Raw genomic sequence first — 24,663 nt, forward strand, 5'->3', positions numbered from 1 at the left:
AAAACAACAAATATCACCTTGGCCATCCCCTATGATACCCCTACAGGACAACCCACGTTTCCTTCTAAGTTGTTCCTTCTGCAGCTACTTAAACTGGAAGGAGGGGACCCCACTGCAGGCATACCATCTTCTATTTGACCTTTTACACTACATCAGCTACTGTCAATTACAACTGAACGGACAACTGATATGCAACGTAATGTCCATGTTTCCCTATAGCTCAGTTCACATTATATGTGTTTTAACTGAAAGCTTTTTCACAATGCACTGCTATGGAAAGTTGAAATGCATCAGTTTTTAGCATTTTGTGTAAAAGAGGCCTTAGGGCTAGTACCCAATGCATCAGTTGCGTTGCAGAATAATTCTGCATGTCAACTCACCGCCCAATGGGGCAAAGTACAGCTACTGTATATGCTCAATAAACACCTGTCCTATGGTGCTCAGGGAACTTAGACTGGGCAGCATGGTGAAGACAACACAGGAAAGGCTTGGGGAAAACTCTGTGCATCTCCTAGAGTGGCCCAATCAGAGCCCTGATTGATGCTAACCCTATTACCTCTTGATTGACCTGAAAATGACTGTCCACCGAAGGTCCCATCCAACCTGACTGAGCTTGAGAGGTTTTCTGAACAATGGCAGAAAATCCTCCAACCCACAAAGAGTTGTGGTCAATGGATCATACTCAAAATGGGAGACTGTTAGCAGTGGGGTCCCACAGGGGTCTGTTCTGGGTCCAGTGCTCTTCAATTTATTTATTAATGACCTAGTAGATGCAGTAGTGAGCAATGTTGCTATTTTTGCAGATGATACAAAATTGTGCAGAATCATTAACTCTCAGGAAGATAGTGTCATATTGCAACAGGATCTGGATAGGATGGCTATATGGGCACATACATGGCAGATGAAATTCAATGTTGACAAATGTAAGGTCATGCATTTTGGACGTACTAATGGTCTAGCACCATACAAAATAAATGGGATACAGTTGGGGACATCAAACTTGGAGAAGGACTTAGGAGTACTCATTGACAACAAGTTAAATAATCGTACTCAATGCCAAGCAGCTGCAGCTAAAGCTAACAAAATTTTGGGATGCATTAAAAGGGAAATAAAAACTCGAGATGCTAGCATAATATTGCCCCTGTTTAACTCTCTAGTAAGGCCACATCTGGAATATGGAATTCAGTTCTGGGCACCACATTACAAAAAAGATATTGCAGTTTTAGAGCAGGTGCAGAGACGAGCAACAAAATTGATGCGTGGGATGGAAGGTCTCACTTATCGAGAAAGGTTAGATAAACTGGGTTTATTTAGTCTAGAGAAAAGACGCCTTAGAGGGGATCTAATTAACATGTATAAATACATCAGAGGGCAATATAATACCTTGGCGGATGAGCTTTTTGTCCCTAGGCCTTCTCAAAGGACTAGAGGACATGATCTGCGCATGGAGGAAAAATGTTTTAGCCATTTATTTAGGAAAGGGTTCTTTACAGTAAGAGTGATTAAGATGTGGAATGCATTGCCACAGGAAGTCGTTATGGCAAACTCTATACCTGCATTTAAAGGGGGCTTAGATGCTTTCCTTGCGTTGAAAGACATCCATGGCTACAATTACTAGGTTATGCCTAATGATGTTGATCCAGGGATTTTATCTGATTGCCATCTGGAGTCGGGAAGGAATTTTTCCCTTTAGGGGCTAATTGGACCATGCCTTGTAAGGGTTTTTTCGCCTTCCTCTGGATCAACAGGGATATGTGAGGGAGCAGGCTGGTGTTGTAACTATGTAACTATGTAACTTGTGCAAAGTACACTGCATCATACCGAGACATAGGGCTGGTGCACACCAAGAGCTATTCTGAGCTATTCTGAGCATTTTTAAAAACGCTAGCAATTTGAAAAGCGCTTGGCTAATGTATTTGAATGGGATGGAGCACACCAGAGTGATGTGATTTTTTCCCAAACGCAAACGCGCCTCAATAGGAAAGTGGAAAATTGCTCTGAAAAGCACTAGATCAGAGCGATTTTCCAAGCGTTTTGTTACAGAAGGTGTTCAGTTCCAGCTCTACTGCAACAAAATATAAAAAACGCTACACAAAAAACACTCCAAAAATCGCTAGGCATGTTTAGAAAATCGCCTTGCACATGCCTAGAATCGCTCTGATAATTCACTTCAAAAAGCGCTAAGCGTTTGCTTTTACGCTAGCGCTTTGTGGTGTGCACTGGCCCATACTCAAGGCTGTAATTGCTGCCACAGGTGCTTTACTTGAGTACTGAATACTTATATTAATGTGACATTTCAGTTTTAAAATTATCGAAATTCTCGTTTCCTTTTATCATTATGGGTTGCTGAGTGTAAATGAGATTTTTTTTGTTGATACAGTAATTGTAACATCAGGCTGCAACATAAGGAAATTGAAAAAAAGCAAAGAGAGTCCGTATACTTTCTGAAGCCATTGTAAATATATTTCGAATAGCTTACTGCTTCCCCACACACAACTGATTACAGTGGAACACATAATTTGAACAGAACTAAATTCAGTCTAGATTTCACTGATTATTGGGGTATGTTTTTAAATCCAAAAAGAAAATTTGATCTGCCCAGAGACAATCAGCACGACAAAAAATAGCAGAAAGAGACAAAACGTTTTTGTTTTGTTTTATCGCTGTATAGTTGTTTAGAGTGAAACACAGTACAGTGCACTACTACATTATCATTGTTTGTTATGACTGCCAGTGAATTAAAAACATATGATTGTAAGCACTGTGTACCAGAGCATGTTTCCTGTTGTTTGCACTACTTATAGTGCAAGGCTTTCACTGAAAACCAGAATGCTTTAAATAATTGTTTTTTTTTACAGCATTAATTGTGTACTCCTGCAGGTTCTCACTTGTTTGCATTATTTAGAGTGAAATGCAGGTCAACCCAGTTAGAGCAACATTCCTCCTCCACTACTCCATTGTTTACTGTCTATATTTCAATAATATTTTTTTTTTTTAAAGTTAATTAAATTCACTATTTCCCTGGTGCTTCCATGGCAGCATACTATACTATGGGTTCCGGCCCCGCCCCCTAACCCCATTGGACACCATAACTATAAGTTTTTTGTTAGAGCATGTACCCACCATTCTTTTTCCTTTGTCCTCCCCTCCTCTTGGACACTATTTTTGCTATCCCTTTTTCCTTTCTTATCCCTGCAGGGTTTATCCCTTTCCCTGCAGAAGTCTCAGATAGGTGCTAAATGCTCCTCTTGAGATCCCGGATAATAGTCCCGGTGGTTTTGTTAACCTGTTAAATACAGGTTTTTTATTATGCTGCATCTATTCTTACTTCCTGTCTTCCTACCTTAATCTTGCCTATATACATCTTAAAGAAGATAACAACCTGAGGTCCGCCTAGTGGCTTGCACTGTACTGTACCTGCTGGGTGGTGTGAGGGCCGGATTAATCTGGCTCCCTGGGGCGGCATGGCATCTCGGCTGGCGGTACACGCCGCTGCGAGAGGGAACTGTGGTTTCCCTGAGAGTTCAGGTCCTTCTTCTCGCGCGGCCGCGCGAGACTAGAGGGGTTTTTCTATTTTCCCTGAGGTCCGCCTTTGCTCCGCCCCTGTTCCGCCCTCAGAAACAGCGGCGGCCATCTTAGTTTTGGGCAAATGCGGTCTGAGCATGCCCATTCTCTCCCATAAGTATTTAAACAGCGCTTCCAGAGCGAGTGGCTGCTTTTCTCCAAGCTCTGCAGCCTGGGAAGCCTGGAAGCGCTGGAATAGCATTACCTTCTGTTGGAAGGTATGTTTAAAAAAAAAAAAAAAGTCTATTTAAAAAAAAAAAAAAAATATAATAATAATTTTATATATATATTTTCTTAAAAAAAAAAAAAAAGTTTTTAAACAGAACTGTATGTATATGCATATACATTTGTATGTGTGTATATATATATATATATATATATATATATATATATATATAGTTCAATTAGTTCTTCTATTCTCTAATTCTGTTTTTCCTCTTGCAGCTCGACTATTCTTTTGTGATGGGTCGTTCAGGCCAAGCGAAAGCTCGCAGGTAAAAGTGTGAGCATTTAAAAAAAAAAAAAAAAAGGAGGGTCTTGTGGCTGTGTGGGTACTAATTAGTATTCCCCTTTAGCCCTTCTAGACCTAAGCACAAAGAAGATTGGCGATCTTCACAGCACCGATCGTCAAGGAAGAGTAGAAGTAGAAGTAAATCAAGGAGACGGGATCAAAGATCACCATCATATAGATCCTACTACAGGTCTAGATCCCGATCCAGAAGAAGTCCTTCTCCTCGCTTTCGGAATCCTTCACCACCAGGACCTAAGAACGGATCTTGCTGGATGTGCGGAAGGAAATCCCTGCCAGATAAAATCGTTTGTGAACGATGCTTCGAAGAGAAGTCGTCATCTAGAGCTGAAGACTCTTCAAAAGTCTTGGATCTTATTAAGCAAGCCGTAAGAGAAGAGATAGCCTCACAACTTCCTGGTGTACCTGCTTCTTCTAATCAAGATGATATACTCCGTCCCGTGGAGCATGTGCTGGAAGATTCTTCTGTGCAGCAAAACCCTTCGGCAGATTCAGCCTCTGATTCTGAAGAACCAATTAACTTTCAGTTCTCATTAGTAGAACCCTTGGTAACCGCAATTAAGGAAGCGTTACAATGGTCAGATCCCGAAGAATCCATTAAAGAAGTAGGGAAGTATTATCCTCATCTTACAAAATCGGGTCCTTCTTTCCCATTAATGAAAGAAATTAAAGGCATAATTGATGAAGAGTGGAATAAATTTGAAAACAAGTCTTCCTTCACCAATAGATGGGCAAAGCTCTATCCGTTTAAAGAAGCTGATGCGGAATCCCTTCAGACAGCTCCCTTAGTTGATGCCTCTATTGCTAGTTTAGCAAAGCACGTGACACTCCCTATGGAAAACTCGGTATCATTCCAGGATACTCTGGACCGTAAAATGGAAAGCGAATTAAAGAAAACGTATTTATTCTCGGGAGCAGCTTGCAAAACGTCAATTGCATTAACTTCTCTTTCAAGGGCAATGAGAATTTGGACAAACAATATAGTGGAGGCAGTAAAATCAGGAGCAGAAATAGATCAAGTAGTTTCCGCTTTAGAAGATCTGAAGATAGCTTCGGATTTCGTTGGCGAGGCAGCCATCGATGGGGTCAGGGCGTCATCAAGAGCCATGTTGTCCTCTATTACTACCAGGAGAGCTCTCTGGTTAAAGCCTTGGAAAGCCGATAACTTATCGAAACAAAATTGGGTTAAAATTCCTTTTAATGGAAAATTTCTCTTTGGAGAGAAACTTGATAATGCTATATCCAAAACGACAGGAGGAAAATCTGGCCAGATTCCTCAGGATAGGCAGTTTAGGAAACAGAAATATGTTCAAAAACCACAGATGCAGTTTCAAAGGTTTAAGGGGGTACGCTCTTATAAACCTGGTAAAGAATACCAAAGGAAGTGGCAGTCATCTCAGACAGGCCTAGCCAAAGCGGTCAAAACCGCGTCTGCTGCTCGTCCGACTCAGGGTAAGTCCTTTTGAGTCCCTGTCCGCCCACACTCTTTCGGTTGGAGCAAGACTTATGGCCTTCGCTCGAGTGTGGGCGGACAGGGTTTCAAATCCTTGGGTCGTGTCGACCATCAGCAAAGGACATCGATGGAGATTCAAGACTCCTCCGGGAGATATATATGTACCTACTCGTCTTCCGTCTGCAAAACAAAAAAGGAAATGTTTAATAGAATACATAAAACTACTGGTCTGCCAGGATGCAGTACAGGAGGTACCTCCCTCTCAAAAAGGCAAAGGTGTTTACTCACCTCTCTTTTTAGTGGCCAAAAAAACGGGAGATTGGCGACCTGTAATAGATCTGAAGAAGTTGAACAAGCACATTCTGCTTCCAAGGTTCAAAATGGAGTCCCTACAATCCATCATTCTGTCTGTACAGCCGAACGATTATATGACGTCAATCGACTTGAAGGACGCCTACTTCCACATTCCCATACATCCCCGTTATCAGTCTTACCTCAGGTTTGTTCTCCAAGATATACATCTGCAATTCAGAGCTCTTCCATTCGGACTTTCAACTTCACCCAGAACATTTTCAAAAGTTCTTCAAGCGACCATAGCAATACTCAGAGAAAAGGAGGTCAGAATTTTTCATTATTTAGACGACATATTAATCCTGTCGAACTCCTATCGGTCCCTATCTCAACAAACCCAGACTGCCTTACAAGTTTTGGAAGAAATGGGTTGGATTATAAATCATCAGAAGAGCCAATTAGTTCCGTGCAGACAGATGGTGTATCTAGGAGCATACTTCAACACACTGGACAACACGGTTTCACTGCCTCATACGAAGATTCCCTCTATTGCTCAGTGGATATTGAAGGCCCTTTCAGTCCAGCAAATGTCGGCCAGAGAATGCTTACAACTTCTGGGTACATTGGCAGCGACAATTCCGATGATCAAGTGGGCTCATTGCCACATGAGGGGTTTCCAATTACCATTTCTACTCCAGTGGAACAAACAAAACTTACAGCAGAGAATTGTAATATCCCAATCGATGAAGGAGTCCCTACTCTGGTGGTCGGAAGAGAAACATCTCCTAACAGGTTTCTCCTTACTTCCAATACAGTGGGAATTCGTGACAACAGATGCCAGCCTTTTCGGTTGGGGCGCGTGGTACCAAAATCAAGTGGTACAAGCCCGTTGGCCATCTCAGCCTGCCTCAAAGAATTCCAATCTCTTAGAATTACGAGCAGTCCGACTAGCCTTGCAAGCCTTCACTCATCTTCTGAAGGGGAAAGCCGTGTGTGTCAAGTCGGACAACACAACGACAGTGGCTTATATTCAGAACCAGGGAGGAACGCACAGCAGAATCCTATCCCAGGAAGTAGCATCTCTTCTTGCCTGGGCGGAGAAGAATCTCTCATATCTCAGAGCAGTCTATGTGCCAGGACATCTCAACGTGAAGGCGGATTATCTATCAAGAAATACACTAAGCAACAACGAATGGTCTTTGGACCAGAAAGTCTTCCTTCAGTTGACCCGCAAGCTGGGGAATCCAACGTTGGACTTATTTGCTTCAACTCAGAATCACAAGCTTCCTCTCTTCTTCTCACGGAACCCATGTCCTACAGCATTGGCAGTAGATGCTCTTCTCCAGCCGTGGCCATCTCATCTCCTGTATGCCTTTCCTCCAGTCCCGTTGATCTTCCGGTTTCTGCGCAAGTTGATGGAAGAGAGAGCTACAGTACTGGCAGTACTTCCTTACTGGCCGAACAGGGTTTGGTTCCCCCTGCTATTACAACTAGCGCAGACAAAACCAATGTTTCTTCAGAATTCATCAACCCTCTTGTCTCAGGGAACGATATTACATCCTGCTCCGCACAAGTTACACTTGGCTGCGTGGATATTGAAGGGGAAAGGCTCTTAAAACTAGGATGTTCAAGTGCTGTGGTACAGACTCTACTTAGGTCAAGGAAAACATCTACAAACACTGCATATAAAAAAGTTTGGTTAAAGTTCATAGACTTTGCTACAAAAGGCATGTTTAACCCTTTGACACCTTCAGTAACTAATATACTGGACTTTCTCCAAGCGGGTTTAGATATGGGATTATCTTATAACACGCTTAAAGTTCATGTAACGGCCCTGTCATCTTTATCAGGACAAAAATGGGCGTTTAATCCCTTAATACAACAGTTTCTGAAAGCTACCCTGAAAATTAATCCACCGAAAAAGAATGTTTATCCTAAGTGGGACTTGCCGATAGTATTGGAATACCTAAGTGCTTCTCCATTCTGACCTTTAGACTCTTGTTCAACTACTAATCTAACTTATAAGTTGGCTTTTCTGTTAGCCATAACGTCAGCAAGAAGGGTGTCAGAACTACATGCTCTGGGGTACAAAGATCCTTACCTGGTGTTCTATCAGGATCGAGTAACATTAAGACCTATAGCCAAATTTTTACCCAAAGTTGTAACGGTTTTTCACCTTGACAATGAGTGGACTCTTCCTGCCTTTCTAAACAAAGATAATCCTGCAAGTGAACATCCTCTGGACTTGGTGTCTTTGTTAAAGAAGTATATCTCTATTTCAGAAACCTTTAGAAAGTCAGAGCATTTACTCCTTGTTCCTTCAGGTGGCAGGAAGGGTAAGGAAGCCTCAGCAAGGACCATTGCTTCATGGATTCGGACTGTAATCTCCAAAGCATACAAAGCAAAGGGGCTCACTCTGCCCGCTCTACCTTCTGCCCACTCTACCAGAAGCATGGCTTCTTCATGGGCATCTTATGCTGGAGTATCGATGTCAACCATTTGCAAAGCTGCAGGATGGTCTTCATCTAATACCTTCATTGAGCATTATAGAATTGATCCATCCTTGCTCACTTCTTCTGTTGTTGGTCGTTCTATTATTGATGCTGCTTCTACTGTTAAATAAATAGTGTTATGCATTCCCTCCCTGACTTGTTCTTGGCTAGTTAAATCCCATAGTATAGTATGCTGCCATGGAAGCACCAGGGAAATAGGAAAATTAATACTTACCTATCGGAAATTTTCCTTTCCTGGTGCAATTCCATGGCAGCATACGGTCCCACCCAATTGTCGGGGAGGACTATAGTTATTAGAATGGTGGGTACATGCTCTAACAAAAAACTTATAGTTATGGTGTCCAATGGGGTTAGGGGGCGGGGCAGGAACCCATAGTATAGTATGCTGCCATGGAATTGCACCAGGAAAGGAAAATTTCCGATAGGTAAGTATTAATTTTCCTATATTTATTTGATAACATTGCACATTCCAAGTTATTTCCACAGTTTATTCTGGAACCCAAGTTAGCTACAGTATCTCACAAAATTGAGTACACCTCTCACATGTTTGTAAATATTTTATATCTTTTCATAGGATATCACTAAAGATAAGGCACTTACATTCAGTGTAAAGTAGTCAGTGTACAGCTGACACAGTGTACAGCAGTGTAAATTTGCTGCCCCATAAAAATTAATCAACACATAAACCTATAAACATATACACACCTAAGTGAAGAATGTCAAAATTATGCCCAAATTGTCAATAGTTTTCATACCCACTATTATTTTTCAACACTGCCTTTTGGACATGGAGTTCATTAACCTCCTTGCCGGTTCAATTCCTCCGGCAAGGAGGCAGCGTGGAACTTATTTTTTTTTTTTTTAAATCATGTAGCGCTACATGATAGCCGCTGAGCGGCGGCATCCCCCCACCCACTCCGATCTCCTTCGGCGATCAGAGTAAGCAGGAAATCCCGTTCAGAACGGGATTTCCTGCAGGGCTTCCCCGGTCGCCATGGCGACGGGGCGGGATGACGTCACCGACATAATGGACGTCGGGACGTCATAGGGAATCCCGATCCGCCCCTCAGCGCTGCCTGGCACTGATTGGCCAGGCAGCGCAGGGGTCTGGGGCGGGGGGGGGGGGGGCGGCTTGGCGCGGCAAATCGGCGGGTGGCGGCGGCGATCGCGTACCACACGCAGCTAGCAAAGTGCTAGCTGCGTGTAGGGAAAAAAATTGTGCAAATCGGCCCAGCGGGGCCTGAGAAATCCTCCTGCGCAGGTTACCCCGAGCTGAGCTCGGGATAACCGGCAAGGAGGTTAAAGCTTCACAGGTTGTCACTGGCATCCTCTGCCGCTCCTCCATGATGAAGCTGGTGGATGTTAGAGACCTTGCGCTCCTCCACCTTCCATTTGAGTATTATTATTATTTATTTATTGTATTTATAAAGCGCCAACATGCAGCGCTGGACAGTAATTTAGGTTACAGACAATATTTAGGGGTGACAAACAGCAATATGACAATACAGGAATACAATAAAACCAGATCACACAGCACAGTATGAGTACAAGGTAATGCTTAGTCAGTCACTGGAGGGGAGCATGGAGATTAGGCAAGTTAGGTTCACTCAAATGCATAGCATGGGTGCATACTAGTAATGGAGGTGCATGATCAGGTAGGCCACAAAAGGAGAAGGACCCTGCCCAAAGGCTTACAATCTAGAGGTATACCAAACAGTTAGGGTTTAGATCTGGAGACATACTTGGCCAGTTCAGAAATTTTACCCTTAGTTTCTTTAGCATGGCAGTGGTTATCTTGGAGGTGTGTTTGGTATTATCATGCTGGGATACTGCCCAGTTTCCCAAGGGAGGGAGTCATGCTCTGCTTCAGTATGTCACAGTACATTTTGGCATTCATGGTTCCCTCAGTGAGCTGTAGCTTCCCAGTGCCAGCAGCACTCATGCAGCCCCAAATCTTGACACTCCCACCACCATGCTTGACTGTAGGCAAGACACACTTGTCTTTGTACTCCTCACCTGGTTGCTGCCACACACTCTTGACACCCTCAGAACCAAGTAAGTTTATCTTGGTCTTATCAAACCACATGACATGGTTCCAGTAATCCATGTCCTTAGTCTGCTAGTCTTCAGCAAACTGTTTGTGGTCTTTATTGTGCATCATCTTTTAAAGAGGCTTCCTTCTAAGACAACAGCAGCCATGCAGACCAATTTGATGCAGAATGTGGTGTATGCAGGGGAGTAGCAATAGCCTCTGCAAAGGATGCAGGCGCAGGGGGGCCCGCCCAAGGCAGTTTTCAGAGGCAGGAAAGGGGTGCAGCGCTGGAGAGGGGGAAGTGGGCACATAGCAGCAGAGAGGGTGCCAAAACCCCCCCTTCCTCACCTCAAGCTCCAGCCTCCCGTCTGACTTGTGCAATCCAGGCGGCGATGGAGCTCTGCGTGCCTACGTCTTCTATGTCGCCAATGCCGCTGTCTCTACTTCCTATCAGCGGCATTGGAGACATACAAGACGCAGGCATGCAGAGGGGTGGAGAGGACCCATCCAAAGTTTTGCGGGGGGGCCCAGTGATTTCAATTTATGCCACTGGGTGTATGGTCTATGGTCTGAGCATTGACAGGCAACCTCTGCAGCAATGCTGCCTGCACTGATACGTCTATTTGTAAAAGCCAACCTCTGGATATGACGCTGAGCATGTGCACTCCACTTCTTTGGTTAACCATAGTGAGGCCTGAGTGGAACCTGTTCTGTTAAACCGCAGTATGGTCTTGGCCACCCTGCTGCAACTCAGTTTCAGGCCCCTTTCACACTGGGATATTTTCAATGCGGTGCATTACCCTTTTTTACTGCAGGGTGATACTAGGACAATGAAAGTCTATGGGGCCTTTCACAGTGGATGCGATGCAATGGAAATATTGCATCTGATGCAAGGGCATCCTTGCGTTGTTGAGCAACTTGCGAGGTGATGTGCGGCAGACCGGAAGTTGTGTAAGTCTATGGCGACACAGGTTTTTTTAAACCATTTCACGTGCATGGTGTGGCACGCATGCGCAGAAGCGTATTTTGTTTATACACTTTCGCACAATTTTTATTTCTGCCACAGGAAGTGAGCGCTAGAGAGCAGCACTTCCTGTTTGGCTTTTAGCAAGAAGTGGGATTACCGCGTATTAACGCAGAAATCCCTGAAGGCTGTCTCTGGCATTGCGGTGCGATGCGATCATCTGATTGCATTGCACCGCTACCGCCGGTTTGCAGTGTGAAACCCGCCTCAGGGTGTAGGCAATCTTCTTATAGCCTAGCCCATCTTGTTTTAGATCAACAATTCTTTTTGTAAGATCCACAGAAAGTTCTCTGCCATGAGGTGCCATGTTGAACTTCCAGTGACCAATATGAGAGTGTGTGAGAGCGCTTACACCAAATGTAACACACCTGCTCCCGATTAACAGACCTAGTAACACTAAAAAGTAACATGACTCAGGAGAGGGAAAATATCTAATTGGGCAGAATTTTTACATTCTTAAAAGGGAACTGAAGTAAGAGGTATACAGAGGCTGCCATATTTATTTCCTTTTAATCAATACCAGTTACCTGGCAGCCCTGCTGGTCTATTTCTCTGCAGTAGTATCTGACTAACACTAGAAACAAGCATGCAGCTAATCTTGTCAGATCTGACTTTAAAGTCAGAAACACCTGATCTGCTGCGTGCTTGTTCGGGCTATGGCTAATAGTATTAGAGGCAGAGGATCAGCAAGGCTGCCAGGCAACTGGTATTGCTTAAAAGGAAATAAACATGGCAGCCTCCATATACCTCTCTCTTCAGTTGTCCTTTAACTTAGGGGTGCACTCACTTTTGTTGCCAACAGTTTAGACAATAATGGCTGTGTACAATTTACTCTGTTATACAAGCTGTTCACTGGCTACTTTACATTGTATCAAAGTGTGGTCCCTATGAAACTATATAAGAAAATATTTACAAAAATGTGAGAGGCATACTGTACGTTTGTGTGATACTGTGAGTGAACCCTCCCTCCAGTACTACCTTACTACTGTATACTTCTGAGCTCTACTCAGTTTTGGACTAGGAGGTGGAAAAGCTGAGACAATCCACCTGCTGGCCAAGCAGCAGAACCCTGTGTTATCACTCCCCACTGTGAGCAGCAACAAATGATTGCTGCTGCTTGGCCAGCAAGTGGATTTCCTCAGCTTTACCACCTCCCAGTCCAACACTGGCTCTTCTCTACAACAACTAGGCTGGATTTATGCTTGTCTGTTTTGCTATGCAATTTCTGAATAGGAAAATTAAGGACAAATGTTAATCAATAAATAATCATGCAGGGCTGTCAGAAAACGCATGTAGAAAACGCACACAGAGAACTGATAGACAGTTATGAATCTAGCCTTCCATTCATTTGCTGCAGTTACTGTCTATACACAATAACCTTCTTAGGAAGGATGATTTGGTACAAATAAATGCTAAATATTCAATAAATTATCCTAATACAGCAATATTTTCAACAAGCATCACTAAAAAGAGTTGAAAAAATAATGACAGAACAATCGTGACCTTAAAGGGGTTCTGTGGAGTCGTGTAATGAACATAAACAGACACTTACCTGAGGCTTCTATCAGCCCTCTGTAGCTGTAATGTCCCACGCCGTCCTCCTCCGATCACTCCTTCTCCGCTGCCGGTCCCGGTCTAATTAAGCGTGTGACGCGTCTGTGGGGTGCTTACTTTTGCGTATCCAGGAGCTTACTGCGCAGGCGCAGTACAAGAAAACCTTGCACTGCGCCTGCGCAGTAAGCTCCCAGAGGCGGGAGCAGGAGCGCACATTATTCGTCTTGTTATACTATAATTACCCGGTTCCGGCAGCAGGGAAGGAGTGATCGGAGGAGGACGGCACGGGACATTACAGCTACAGGGGGCTGATAGAAGCCCCAGGTAAGTGTCTGTTTATTACGTGATTCCACAGAACCCCTTTAAACAGAACAGAAAGCAGAAAACAGGGGTGAGGGGGAAAAGAGGGGAACAAAGAAGGGGAGGAAAGTGAGGGAGGTAGAATAAGTAGGTAGGGGAGAAGATTAAAGGATTTTAGAGGAAAGAAAAGGAGGTTGGAAAAGGTGGATGCGGGTCTGAGGGTGGTGGAAGAAATGATACCCGAATTTTTCCTCACATCAAAAGGCCTAGCCAAAGCGCTGCCTATTTCTGATTACCTTGCAATAGCAATACAATGATTGCAATGCATCTTTATTATTGTCTAGGTCTGCTTTAAGTTTCTATGAGGTCAGAATGAAAAGGAAATTACTGCAAAAATATCTGCAATTCTGAGTGATTTGGTGCTCGTCCCTCTTCATTTGCCAAACACCACCAGATTTCCCTAATGTAAATTCCTGTTCCTAACCCTAAACTCCTCCCTAATGTAATCCCCTTCTGATGCTTGTTAATATTGGCTACTACCCCTAATTGCCAAACCCTAATAAGGGTGAGCAATAACAATACAATACTGCAGGCATCAGTTTTGAACACCGATGTAATCGATCAGAAATGATCGGTTGGGCCCATTAACGGATGGAAAATCCCACTAACGAAGTTGATAAGATTCATGGAAAGGAAATTTTTTGGCTTGATCCCATAAATAAGATTGGATTGGCTAACAGGTTTTCAGCCATTATTGGGCATGTTTTTGATCAATTACCCTGGTGTTTAGAACTGATCGATCGTCAGTGGGGTTGTATCCTTAATGGCCACCATACAGATACAACTTCTGTCCTCTTCAATAATCAGAGCAGCAGAAATGCTACATGAAACCTGGTATGGCACACCCAGCTATACAATACAGTAACTGAAACCTGCACTTACATCCTATTCCAGCATCTTGGCCACCAGCATATGACAATTTGAAAAAGTAGTGCCCTGTATTGCTGCTCTCTCTACAGTGATCACCAATCACTATCCATTTGGTTGTTGGACTGCACTGCTGGAGGCAACGGTAAGTTATCCAATGGCTCACAAAATGTTGGCAATATGATTTCATCCTTCCAGCATAGCAAGATAAATATTATTATTATTATTATTATTATTTAGTATTTATATAGCGCCGACATATTACGCAGCGCTGTACAGTGTATATATATATATATATCTTGTCACTAACTGTCCCTCAAAGGAGCTCACAATCTAATCCCTACCATTGCCATATGTCTACATTATGTAGTGTAAGTACTGTAGTCTAGGGCCAATTTTTTAGGGGGAGCCAATTAACTTATCCGTATGTTTTTGGAATGTGGGAGGAAACCGGAGTGCCCGGGGGAAACCCACGCAGACACGGAGAGAACATACAAACTCTTTGCAGATAGTGCCCTGGCTGGGATTCGAACCAGGGACTCAGCGCTGCAAGGCGAGAGAGCTAACCACTACGCCACCGTGCCTCTGGGCAGACCCAGAAAAAGTTGGTTGTGTTGAAATGTAAAATGCTATCCCCTTTGTGCAACAGGGAATGTGTGATGGTGGCAAGGCCAGGATTGACTCAGACAGCAGAGCACTCCCCTATATAACATACAAAACTAGAATCTGGAGTTCACCCTTAAAGGACACCCAAACTCAGAGGGATATGGAGGCTGCCATATTTAAAAAAAAAAAACAATACCAGTTGCCTGGCTGTCCTACTGCCTCCAATACTATTAGCCATAGACCCTGAACAAGCATGCAGATCAGGTGTTTCTGACTGAAGTCTGACTGGATTAGCTGTGTGCTTGTTTCAGGTGTGTGATTCAAGCACCAATATCAGCAGGATGCCAGGTAACTGGTATTTTAGTTTAGTTTAAAAGGAAATAAATATGGCAGCCTCCATATCCCTCTCACATCTGGTGTCCTTTAATGGTCTTCTTTAAAAAAAATAAAAAAATCTTTGAGCAAAATGTACAAACGACATCATGTAGCAGAACGCATGCCTAGGCAGCTTGAAAGACTCCTTGCCAAACATATATTACCACCTTCATCCAGCTGGGAACACTTCAAAAAGCCAAGCTCAGGCTTCTGTATTGCAAGTGGTGAAACACAGCAAAATGGCCATGAGCTGTGAGAATGTGAACTTTTGTTCAACTCAAACAGGCAAATACAGCACAGATCCAGTCTATAGTTCCATAACAAACCGAAGGGTCAAAATACACTCTTGCAATGTAGAGATGTGGCAAGAGAACAGAATACATGCACAGCAAATACACCTATACTAGAATGTTTTGCAACTGATAAACCCACTGTTCTTAAAGTAACCACAAGTACCATTGAAATCTTTGGTCCCAATAACTAGGGCCGTTTTTAGGCATAGACAAATCAGGCAGATGCCTGGAGTGACTGCTGCTTGAGGGGGCGCCAAGGAGCTATTCTTTGTAGACTGCTTTACAGAATTCTTACAGACAACTGCTAGGTCCATTAAGACATGGATGAATGGTAATTTTAACGCTTAAATAGGCAATACTAATTTACATAATAAAGCTGGAATTTCCAGGACAATATTTCAACTTGTAAATGTTTCCTGAAAATATTTCAATCTGCCATAATTGACAAAACTCCACCAACTAGCCAATTTAAAAAATGGCGTGGGCAAGTGAAATGACAAACTACACGACATGGGCGCATTCAAAACAACAACCACAAACAATATTGTATACACGTGGGTCCGCCGGATGGATCGGGCAAACTGCCTGTTATCAGTCGTCCGTCTTGTCATATATACACACGCCTGATTGTTGTCCAACACACAAAAATCAGATGACAGTCAGGCGGCTTGTTTGAATGTGTGTACGGGCTTCACATAAACAGTATACTATAGTTGTGCACTTCTCTTAACAGTTATAGGAAGGATGTGTTACGTGGGTTGAGTGAGTTTGAGCCAGTGAGTAATATCTGGTCTGGTAATAATGCGTAAATACTTTATAAATGGAGGCCATAGACTTACTATTCATAGGTTTGGGGGGAGGGGACAGCTCTCTTGCCTTGGGCGCCAAAATGTCTAGAAACGGCCCTGCCAATAACATTATGTGGGAAAAAATGTAGTCCTTTATGAATGTACTAAAAATTACCCATATACTGTACTTATTACTGTTGTCAACTAAGAATCCACATGGCAGAAGTGAGAAAATCAAAAGGTGTTTTTATGCTTATAATGAACACACCACATATGCTGAATATAAATTTGCCTTCTTAAAAAAAAGAAGGTATTTGTAATTAACCAGCGTTATTTAGCGTAATTTGCCAACTTAAAACAGAACATATTTGTGATAATTCAGCTTTAATTGACCAATCGCTGTTTCCCACAATGCATTACTACTGAATATGCAAATGATCTCTTTATGCCCCTGAAGCCAGGCTTACATCCAGAACTGCTGGTGTACGGCAAGCCTACAGCTTATAAATATTACAGAGACACATCAACCCAACATGCAGACATCCTGTTTTGGACTGTTGGTCCTCATCAGTGAATGGCAGGGATTGCTATGGAATGGGGCTTGGACCAGTACAACAGAATAAATTATAAACTGGATCTCCTGCGCACTCAGCTTAATAAAGCTTTATTGAAAATGATTATACACAGCATTCAATGAATGCACAATTAAATCCTCATACAGAAAGGTCATCCACTAGCCCCACAATCAATCTCTCAACATAACACATCCAACCAATTCAGCGACAATCTGCACCCAACACTCCATACACTGCAAGATCTTGCCTCAATATGGTTGATGGTCAGTGACCTTGAGATATCTCAATCATGGATATGCAACAAATGGCCATTCATGTATTCAATAAAAAACTTCTGCAGGCAAGCTAAAATTATGTATAAAAATATATGCAAAAATATGCGCAATTAAAAAAGCACCATTCCTTCATAAAAAAACTTCTGCCTCAGCATGGGCTTTCAAATGGATATTAACCACTTCTTCAAAAAAAGTCTATTACTTTTGCTTAGCATTTCAGCATATTGGTATCAATTGCTCCCATTGGAATCAAACAGCGTGTTAAAAGCAGTTTTCATAAGTCAATCTTGAAATGGCTGTATTACCCCATACAATCCAGAACATCAAATCCTGTCAGTATTCAATAGCATGAGAAACGGGCACTTACTGGTTCCGTTTTTGAGAGGGGGAGGGAAGACAGGATAAGTTCTTTCCTACTGTTTATAGGATCAAAAGGACAGGCGTAGAGCGGTGTTGTGGGGTCCCAGAGTACTTCAGCGTGACTGTGGCTGTCAGTCTACACACATCCGGAAGTCCGCGCTCAGTTGCCTGGTAACAAAGCCTGGTTGTAACGATTGTGGAATTCTCTCTGTGATCAGCGCACAAGACGTGCGCTGACACTGCGGAAATCCTCCGCAAGCGTGTAATTTGAGGGAACCCAGCAAAAGGTGCAATGCACCTGTAGAGGGAAATTCCTGTCGGCAGGTGGAGCTGTGGAGTGCAGAGGAACAGCTCCTCTGCCCTTCCACAGATGCAAGACAGGAATTGCACGAGGGGAAGAAACGCAGGGCAAGATAGCCCTGAAAGGGAGAGATCAAAGTGACAGAGGGTATGTGTGTCCACCAAACTAGTCGCCACCCTGCGACGATGAACCCACAACCATGAAGAAAAAGTGAGAAGGCAATCGCCAGAGATGGCGATTGCTAACAGCGACACAAGACCGAATAAGCACAGATGAGGAATGTATGTATGTCCACCGATCTAGCCGCCAACCTGCGACGGCGGACACACAACAAAGGAAACCGAGAGAGAACGCAATCGCCTGAGAAGTGATTGCGAAAGAGATTGAGCAAAGGGACAGATTGTATGTGTGTGCACCAAACTAGTCGCCAACCCGCGATGGTGCATACACAACAGCAGATATGAAGTAGGAACGCAATCGCGGGAGAGGCGATTGCCAGAGGTGACACAAGGCTACAGCAAGGCAGAGCACGAGAGTAGCAAAGGCACAGCAAATCATACAATGAGGAGATAAGGAAAATAACAAACGCTAACTAAACGCGAACACCGCACTCATTCGCAACAGTGCTCGCGTTTATGCGCAGACCCCGCGTGATAAGCACAACAGGGACAAGCACGCCTAACTAACCACCGACAGACAAACATAAAACAGAGGACGCGAGCGCTTGCTGAACGGTTACCTCACCGAGCCTCCAGCAAGCGTTCGTACAAGACAAAACAGATACACGAAAACAGGAATACGTAAGAGACATAATCCACTACTCTTTCCGCCAGAGCGAGTGCGATCCAAGTATAGTAACAATAGAACAGAAGGGCCTACCAGTAACAACCGCTGCTCTGGTAGCACCCCACAGACAGACAGAACAGGCAATACAAATAATGCAATCCTAACTGCACTAGGGAAACCTGCCCAGTGCAGTCCCAGAAATTACTCTAAGCTAATCTTCAAACAATGAGCAAGGCTGACACTCTCCGGAGTGTTTCACAGGAACTAACCCTTATGACCAGCAAAGGACTCTGGGAAACATAGCTCTTTATATAGCAAGCCTACAAAGGATGTGGCAATCTGCATGACAAACGCATGCAAATTCCTCAGCAGCAAGCTGCACAACTGACAAAAGGTCTCTCTTCCAGAGACCTGCAGAATGCAGACCTAAACAGTGGTCAAAAGGCTGCCTGCCTGCGCAGGCAGCCGCGCGGATCCTCACACTGGTCTGTTGGAATTTGCCGGGAGAGGGACTGCGTGACGTCACCTTCCAGCTGAGCAATAGTGCTTACGTGTTTCAAGAGGGATGCCTCTCTACATCAGCGCTCTGATGAAATTGGGCAATGCATATCAGTGGATTTTGGGCAATACAGCGATACAGAGTACCCAGAGTGCGTACTTTAATCATATCAAAAACAAGCAAGACACCATCTTTCCACTTTGTTACAGTGGTTTGCAAAAGTATTCGGCCCCCTTGAAGTTTTCCACATTTTGTCACATTACTGCCACAAACATGAATCAATTTTATTGGAATTCCACGTGAAAGACCAATACAAAGTGGTGTACACATGAGAAGTGGAACGAAAATCACACGATTCCAAACATTAAAAAAAAAAAATAACTGCAAAGTGGGATGTGCATAATTATTCAGCCCCCTGAGTCAATACTTTGTAGAACCACCTTTTGCTGCAATTACAGCTGCCAGTCTTTTAGGGTATGTCTCTGCCAGCTTTACACATCTAGAGACTGAAATCCTTGCCCATTCTTCTTTGCAAAACAGCTCCAGCTCAGTCAGATAAGATAGACAGCGTTTGTGAACAGCAGTTTTGAGATCTTGCCACAGATTCTTGATTGGATTTAGATCTGGACTTTGACTGGGCCATTCTAACCCATGGACATGATTTGTTTTAAACCATTCCATTGATGCCCTGGCTTTATGTTTAGGGTCGTTGTCCTGCTGGAAGGTGATCCTCCGGCCCAGTCTTTTGCAGACTCCAAGAGGTTTTCTTCCAAGCTTGCCCTGTATTTGGCTCCATCCATCTTCCCATCGACTCTGACCAGCTTTTCTGCCCCTGCTGAAGAGAAGCACCCCCAGAGCATGATGCTGCTACCACATTTGACAGTGGGGATGGTGTGTTCAGAGTGATGTGCAGTGTTAGTTTTCTGCCACACATAGCATTTTGCATTTTGGCCAAAAAGTTCCATTTTGGTCTCATCTGACCAGAGCACCACCTTCCACATGTTTGCTGTGTCCCCCACATGGCTTGTGGCAAACTGCAAACAGGACTTCTTATGCTTTTCTGTTAAAAATGGCTTTCTTCTTGCCATTCTTCCATAACGGCCAACTTTGTGCAGTGCACGACTAATAGTTGTCCTATGGACAGATTACCCCACCTGAGCTGTAGATCTCTGCAGCTCATCCAGAGTCACCATGGGCCTCTTGACTGCATTTCTGATCAGTGCTCTCCTTGTTCGGCGTGTGAGTTTAGGTGGATGGCCTTGTCTTGGTAGGTTTACAGTTGTGCCATACTCCTTCCATTTCTGAATGATCGCTTGAACAGTGCTCCGTGGGATGTTCAAGGCTTTGGAAATCTTTTTGTAGCCTAAGCCTGCTTTAAATTTCTCAATAGCGTTATCCCTGACCTGTCTGGTGTGTTCTTTGGACTTCATGGTGTTGTTGCTCCCAATATTCTCTTAGACAACCTCTGAGGCCGTCACAGAGCAGCTGTATTTGTACTGACATTAGATTACACACAGGTGCACTCTATTTATTCATTAGCACTCATCAGGCAATGTCTATGGGCAACTGACTGCACTCAGACCAAAGGGGGCTGAATAATTACGCACATCCCACTTTGCAGTTATTTATTTGTAAAAAATGTTTGGAATCATGTATGATTTTCGTTCCACTTCTCACGTGTACACCACTTTGTATAGGTCTATCACGTGGAATTCCAAGAAAATTGATTCATGTTTGTGGCAGTAATATGACAAAATGTGGAAAACTTCAAGGGGGCCGAATACTTTTGCAAACCACGGTATAAAGTATTAAATATTGTGGGAATTAGAGAACATGTTCTTTAGTATGTGAAAATATGGAGAAAAGAGGTGGCAAAATACAATAAAACAATAGACGGTAGTGGTGGACTTACCTCTCTATAGAACTACTCTAATCATGGAACGTTGTAGTATTTATTAAAATATGAAAAAGTAAAAAGTCTCACTAGCAATGCATTTCTTGGGCTATACCCGCTTTGTCAGGCCCAAAATAAAACAATGTAAAAACATAAAGAAAATTTAATTGTTAAATTGTTTTACATTGCCTCCCATTTTTAGACTGGGTGTACACATTATATAACATAAAAGGCTGCGTTTTATGTCATGTTTTCATTTTATGTTGTGTGCTTTTTTGCTGTGTTTTTACAGCGTTTTTGGGGCATTTGCGGGTTTTGTTTTTTTACCGCAGATGCGTTTTTCAAGCGTTCTGTGTGCGTTTTAATGCGTTGGTGGTTCGCAATACGTTTCGTATGAATTTTTCATGCATTTTTATATTTCCATTTATGCAAATCACTAGGAAGACAACAAGAAGAGGAAATACATCTCAAAACAATAAAAAAAAAAAAGGCATATAAAAACACATGGAAAACGCATGAAAAACACATACCATTGCGTTACCATTGACTTCATAATTTTGCATTTTTGAAGATTATGCAACAAAACCACAGTTTTTCTATAAACGCACGCATCAAAAACACATATGCATTTTTTCCTGAGGCCCATAGACTTCCATTAGCGGCAAAAACGCAGCGTTTTCCGCAACGCTAGCCTTTCTGCTATGTGTGCCCCTAGCCTCAAACTTTTTCTAAACGTTCGGTTAAGATAAATACCATACTAAAACCTGCATAATAGAAAGGGAAAATACAGCCACTGTCCTTTCCAATATGCTTAGTCTTCGGAATACACAAAATAAACATGTATTACAAAACCCACATTCCCCCATTGCAAACATGTATACAGTTAGTACCTGGTTAACGAATGAGATAAGGACTGTAGGTTCATTCTTAACCTGAATCCATCTCTGTCCCCTGTACCTCTTCTGTGCCCCGTGTGCCTTCAGTGTCCCCTCTGTTCCCCTGTGCCTTCAGTTTCCCCCTCTTTGCCACCTCTGCTGCCCCCACTGTGCCTCAACTCAGAACTTTCTATATAGCATAGTGTACTGCAGCAAAATGTTATTTACCAAGTTTAAAAAACATTTTTTCTTTGATTTGTTCTTTTAAAGAGACTCAGATGAAAATAGTAGTGGAACCGATACTTACCCGGGGCTTCCTCCCACCCCATAAGCACGTGTGAGTCCCTCGCTATCCTCCCGCAGTCTGCCGTTCAGCCGCGATCAGCCCCGGTAACTTGCTCAGTCGCGTCCAGTCTGCGACTGAGCAAGTTACCAGGGTTGATCGCAGCTGAATGGCAGACTGCAGGAGGACAGCGAGGGACTCACAGGTGTTTATGGGGCGGGAGGAAGCCCCGGGTAAGTAGCGGTCTCTTTAAGTAGATTTTCTCAAAAACTACAAGGTCTTTTTGAAAAAAAAAAAAATAAAGTTCTCCTTATTCCCACAGAATCAAATTTAGCCTGTTTGGGCTGTTCTAGTCGGGTTTCTAGATTGTATGTAACAGTTTAACATAGAAACTCACCAACTATACTAGTATAATTTAAAGAATGTTATGTATTTTACTACATTTCATTTCTATATTTAATGGTTCAAATATCTTGAATCACTGTGTATAGGTATCCCTTCATATGATTAGGAACGTATTCAAATTATAATCATATTCAAATCTAAAAAAGATAAGTGTACTCTCACCTGAATTTTTGATAAAAATAATAACAAAGAAGTACTTGAAGTTTGAAGCATAACTGAATTATATGAATTATTTTGTTTGCATCATTAAGTAGAAAGGCGAGCAGCATTCCTGTCTGTACAAGCCTGTGAATCAATCGGCTTGGTGCCCAGGTGGGGGAAATAAATTCTGCATTTCTTTTTGAAATATTAGGTAAGCATACACATACCCTTTAAGTACCTACCGCAGCTAGTTTGAATTGCACAGTGTCTATCTGTTGAGGGGTTTCTGCTTTCTTCCCACGAGGCTGAAGTACAGGAGCGGTGTTGGTTTCTGCTAATGAAGGATCGATGCTTTCTTCATTTATGATATCTTCAGAAACTGGCCTAAATGACCCAAAAGGCAAAATCAGCAGCAATAGAATTAAAACTGGACTCAGCAACACAGACCATGTAGCCATTCTCTCTGCCCCTTATGGTCTGTCTGCCAAACTATTTACTTTTTACTAGGGTCTTTTTTAAGCTGGTTTTAGGCTGGTTGTACATTAATCTTGTCCAAACATGTCTTGTGTACTCATAATTATCTAGGCAAAAATGCAGACAATGAACATGGTAAAAGGTCTTTAGGTAGATTACTTTTTTAAATTGTAGCAACAGTTTCAGAAATGTCTCCTCACCATATTTATTTTTATTTGTTGATTTAATTATTTATATAGCGCCGACACATTACGCAGCGCTGTACAGAGAATATATTGTCTTGTCACTAACTGTCACTCAGAGTGGCTCACAATCTAATTCCTACCATAGTCATATGCCTATGCATGTAGTGCAATTTTAGGGGAAAGCCAACTAACTTATCTGTATGTTTTTGTGATGTGGGAGAAAACCGTAGTCCCCGGAGGAAACCCACGCAGACACAGGGAGAACATATAAACTCCTTGCAGATGTAGACCTGGCTGGGATTCAAACCCGGGACCCAGTGCTTTAAGGCGAGAGCACTAACCACTACGCCACCGTGCTGCCCATAAATTAAACTGGTTCTGCATGGTAATTCAGTACTCAAGCTAAAGTATCTACTATAATTAATTTATGTGAAATGGATCTATACTGCAGCACTCTACAGAAATATGTTCAATATAATCAATGCACTACTGAAGCTTACACTTTATCATACATATACATTATTATTTATTGTATTTATAAAGCACCAACATATTACGCAGCGCTGGACATTAGTTTAGGTTACAGACAATATTTAGGGGTGACATACAGCAAAATGACAATACATGAATACAAGAAAGACCACAGTATGAGTACAAGGTAATGCTTAGTCACTGGAGGGGAGCATGGAGATTAGGCAAGTTAGGTTCACTCAGATGCATAGCATGGGTTCACAGTAATGGAGGTGTATGATCAGGTAGGTCACAAAAGGAGGAGGACCCTGCCCAAAGGCTTACAATCTAGAGGGAGAGGTAAGGACATGAAAGGTAGGGGACCAGAGTTCAGATGTGGGTTTAGAGCACTTGTGAGGGGTAGTAGGTCAGAGTGAAAAGGTGAGTTTTGAGGGCTTTCTTGAAGATGTTGAAGGAGGGGGCTGCCCTAATGGGTGGAGGTAGGGAGTTCCATAGTGTTGGAGCAGCTCTTGAGAAGTCCTGGAGGCGTGCATGGGACTGGGTGATGCGGAGGGCGGTTAGGCGAAGTTCATTGGAAGAGCGGAGTGAGCGGCTAGGTGTGTACCTCTGAGTAAGATTGGAAATGTAGGTTGGACAGGTTTTGTGGACAGATTTGTAGGTCAGACACAGTATCTTGAATCTGATTCTGGACTGGATAGGAAGCCAGTGGAGGGATTCTAGGAGGGGATCTGCCGTGGTGGAGCGATGGGAGCAGTGGATAATTCTGGCTGCCGCATTCATGATGGACTGCAGTGGGGCTGTTCGGGTGACGGGTCATAGGGAGACCAGTCAGCAGGGCATTGCAGTAGTCAAGGCGGGAAATTATGAGGGCATGGATGAGGAGTTTGGTG

The 24,663-nt window shown here is 43.1% G+C and overlaps 1 protein-coding gene across 1 annotated transcript in view; it reads right to left on the bottom strand.

Annotated features, from left to right (window-relative positions):
- LOC137531702 (matrix metalloproteinase-18-like) overlaps positions 1 to 23,108 on the bottom strand; it is a 60,289-nt gene extending 37,181 nt beyond the window's left edge. Inside the window, exon 1 of the mRNA XM_068251660.1 lies at positions 22,886 to 23,108. Within this exon, the coding sequence (XP_068107761.1) occupies positions 22,886 to 23,101 (216 nt within the window). The 5' untranslated portion in view covers positions 23,102 to 23,108. The remainder of the gene's footprint in view (positions 1 to 22,885) is intronic.
- Between the last annotated feature and the right edge of the window lie 1,555 nt (positions 23,109 to 24,663).

Source organism: Hyperolius riggenbachi, chromosome 9 (genome assembly GCF_040937935.1).
Source record: "Hyperolius riggenbachi isolate aHypRig1 chromosome 9, aHypRig1.pri, whole genome shotgun sequence".
Taxonomy (NCBI): domain Eukaryota; kingdom Metazoa; phylum Chordata; class Amphibia; order Anura; family Hyperoliidae; genus Hyperolius; species Hyperolius riggenbachi.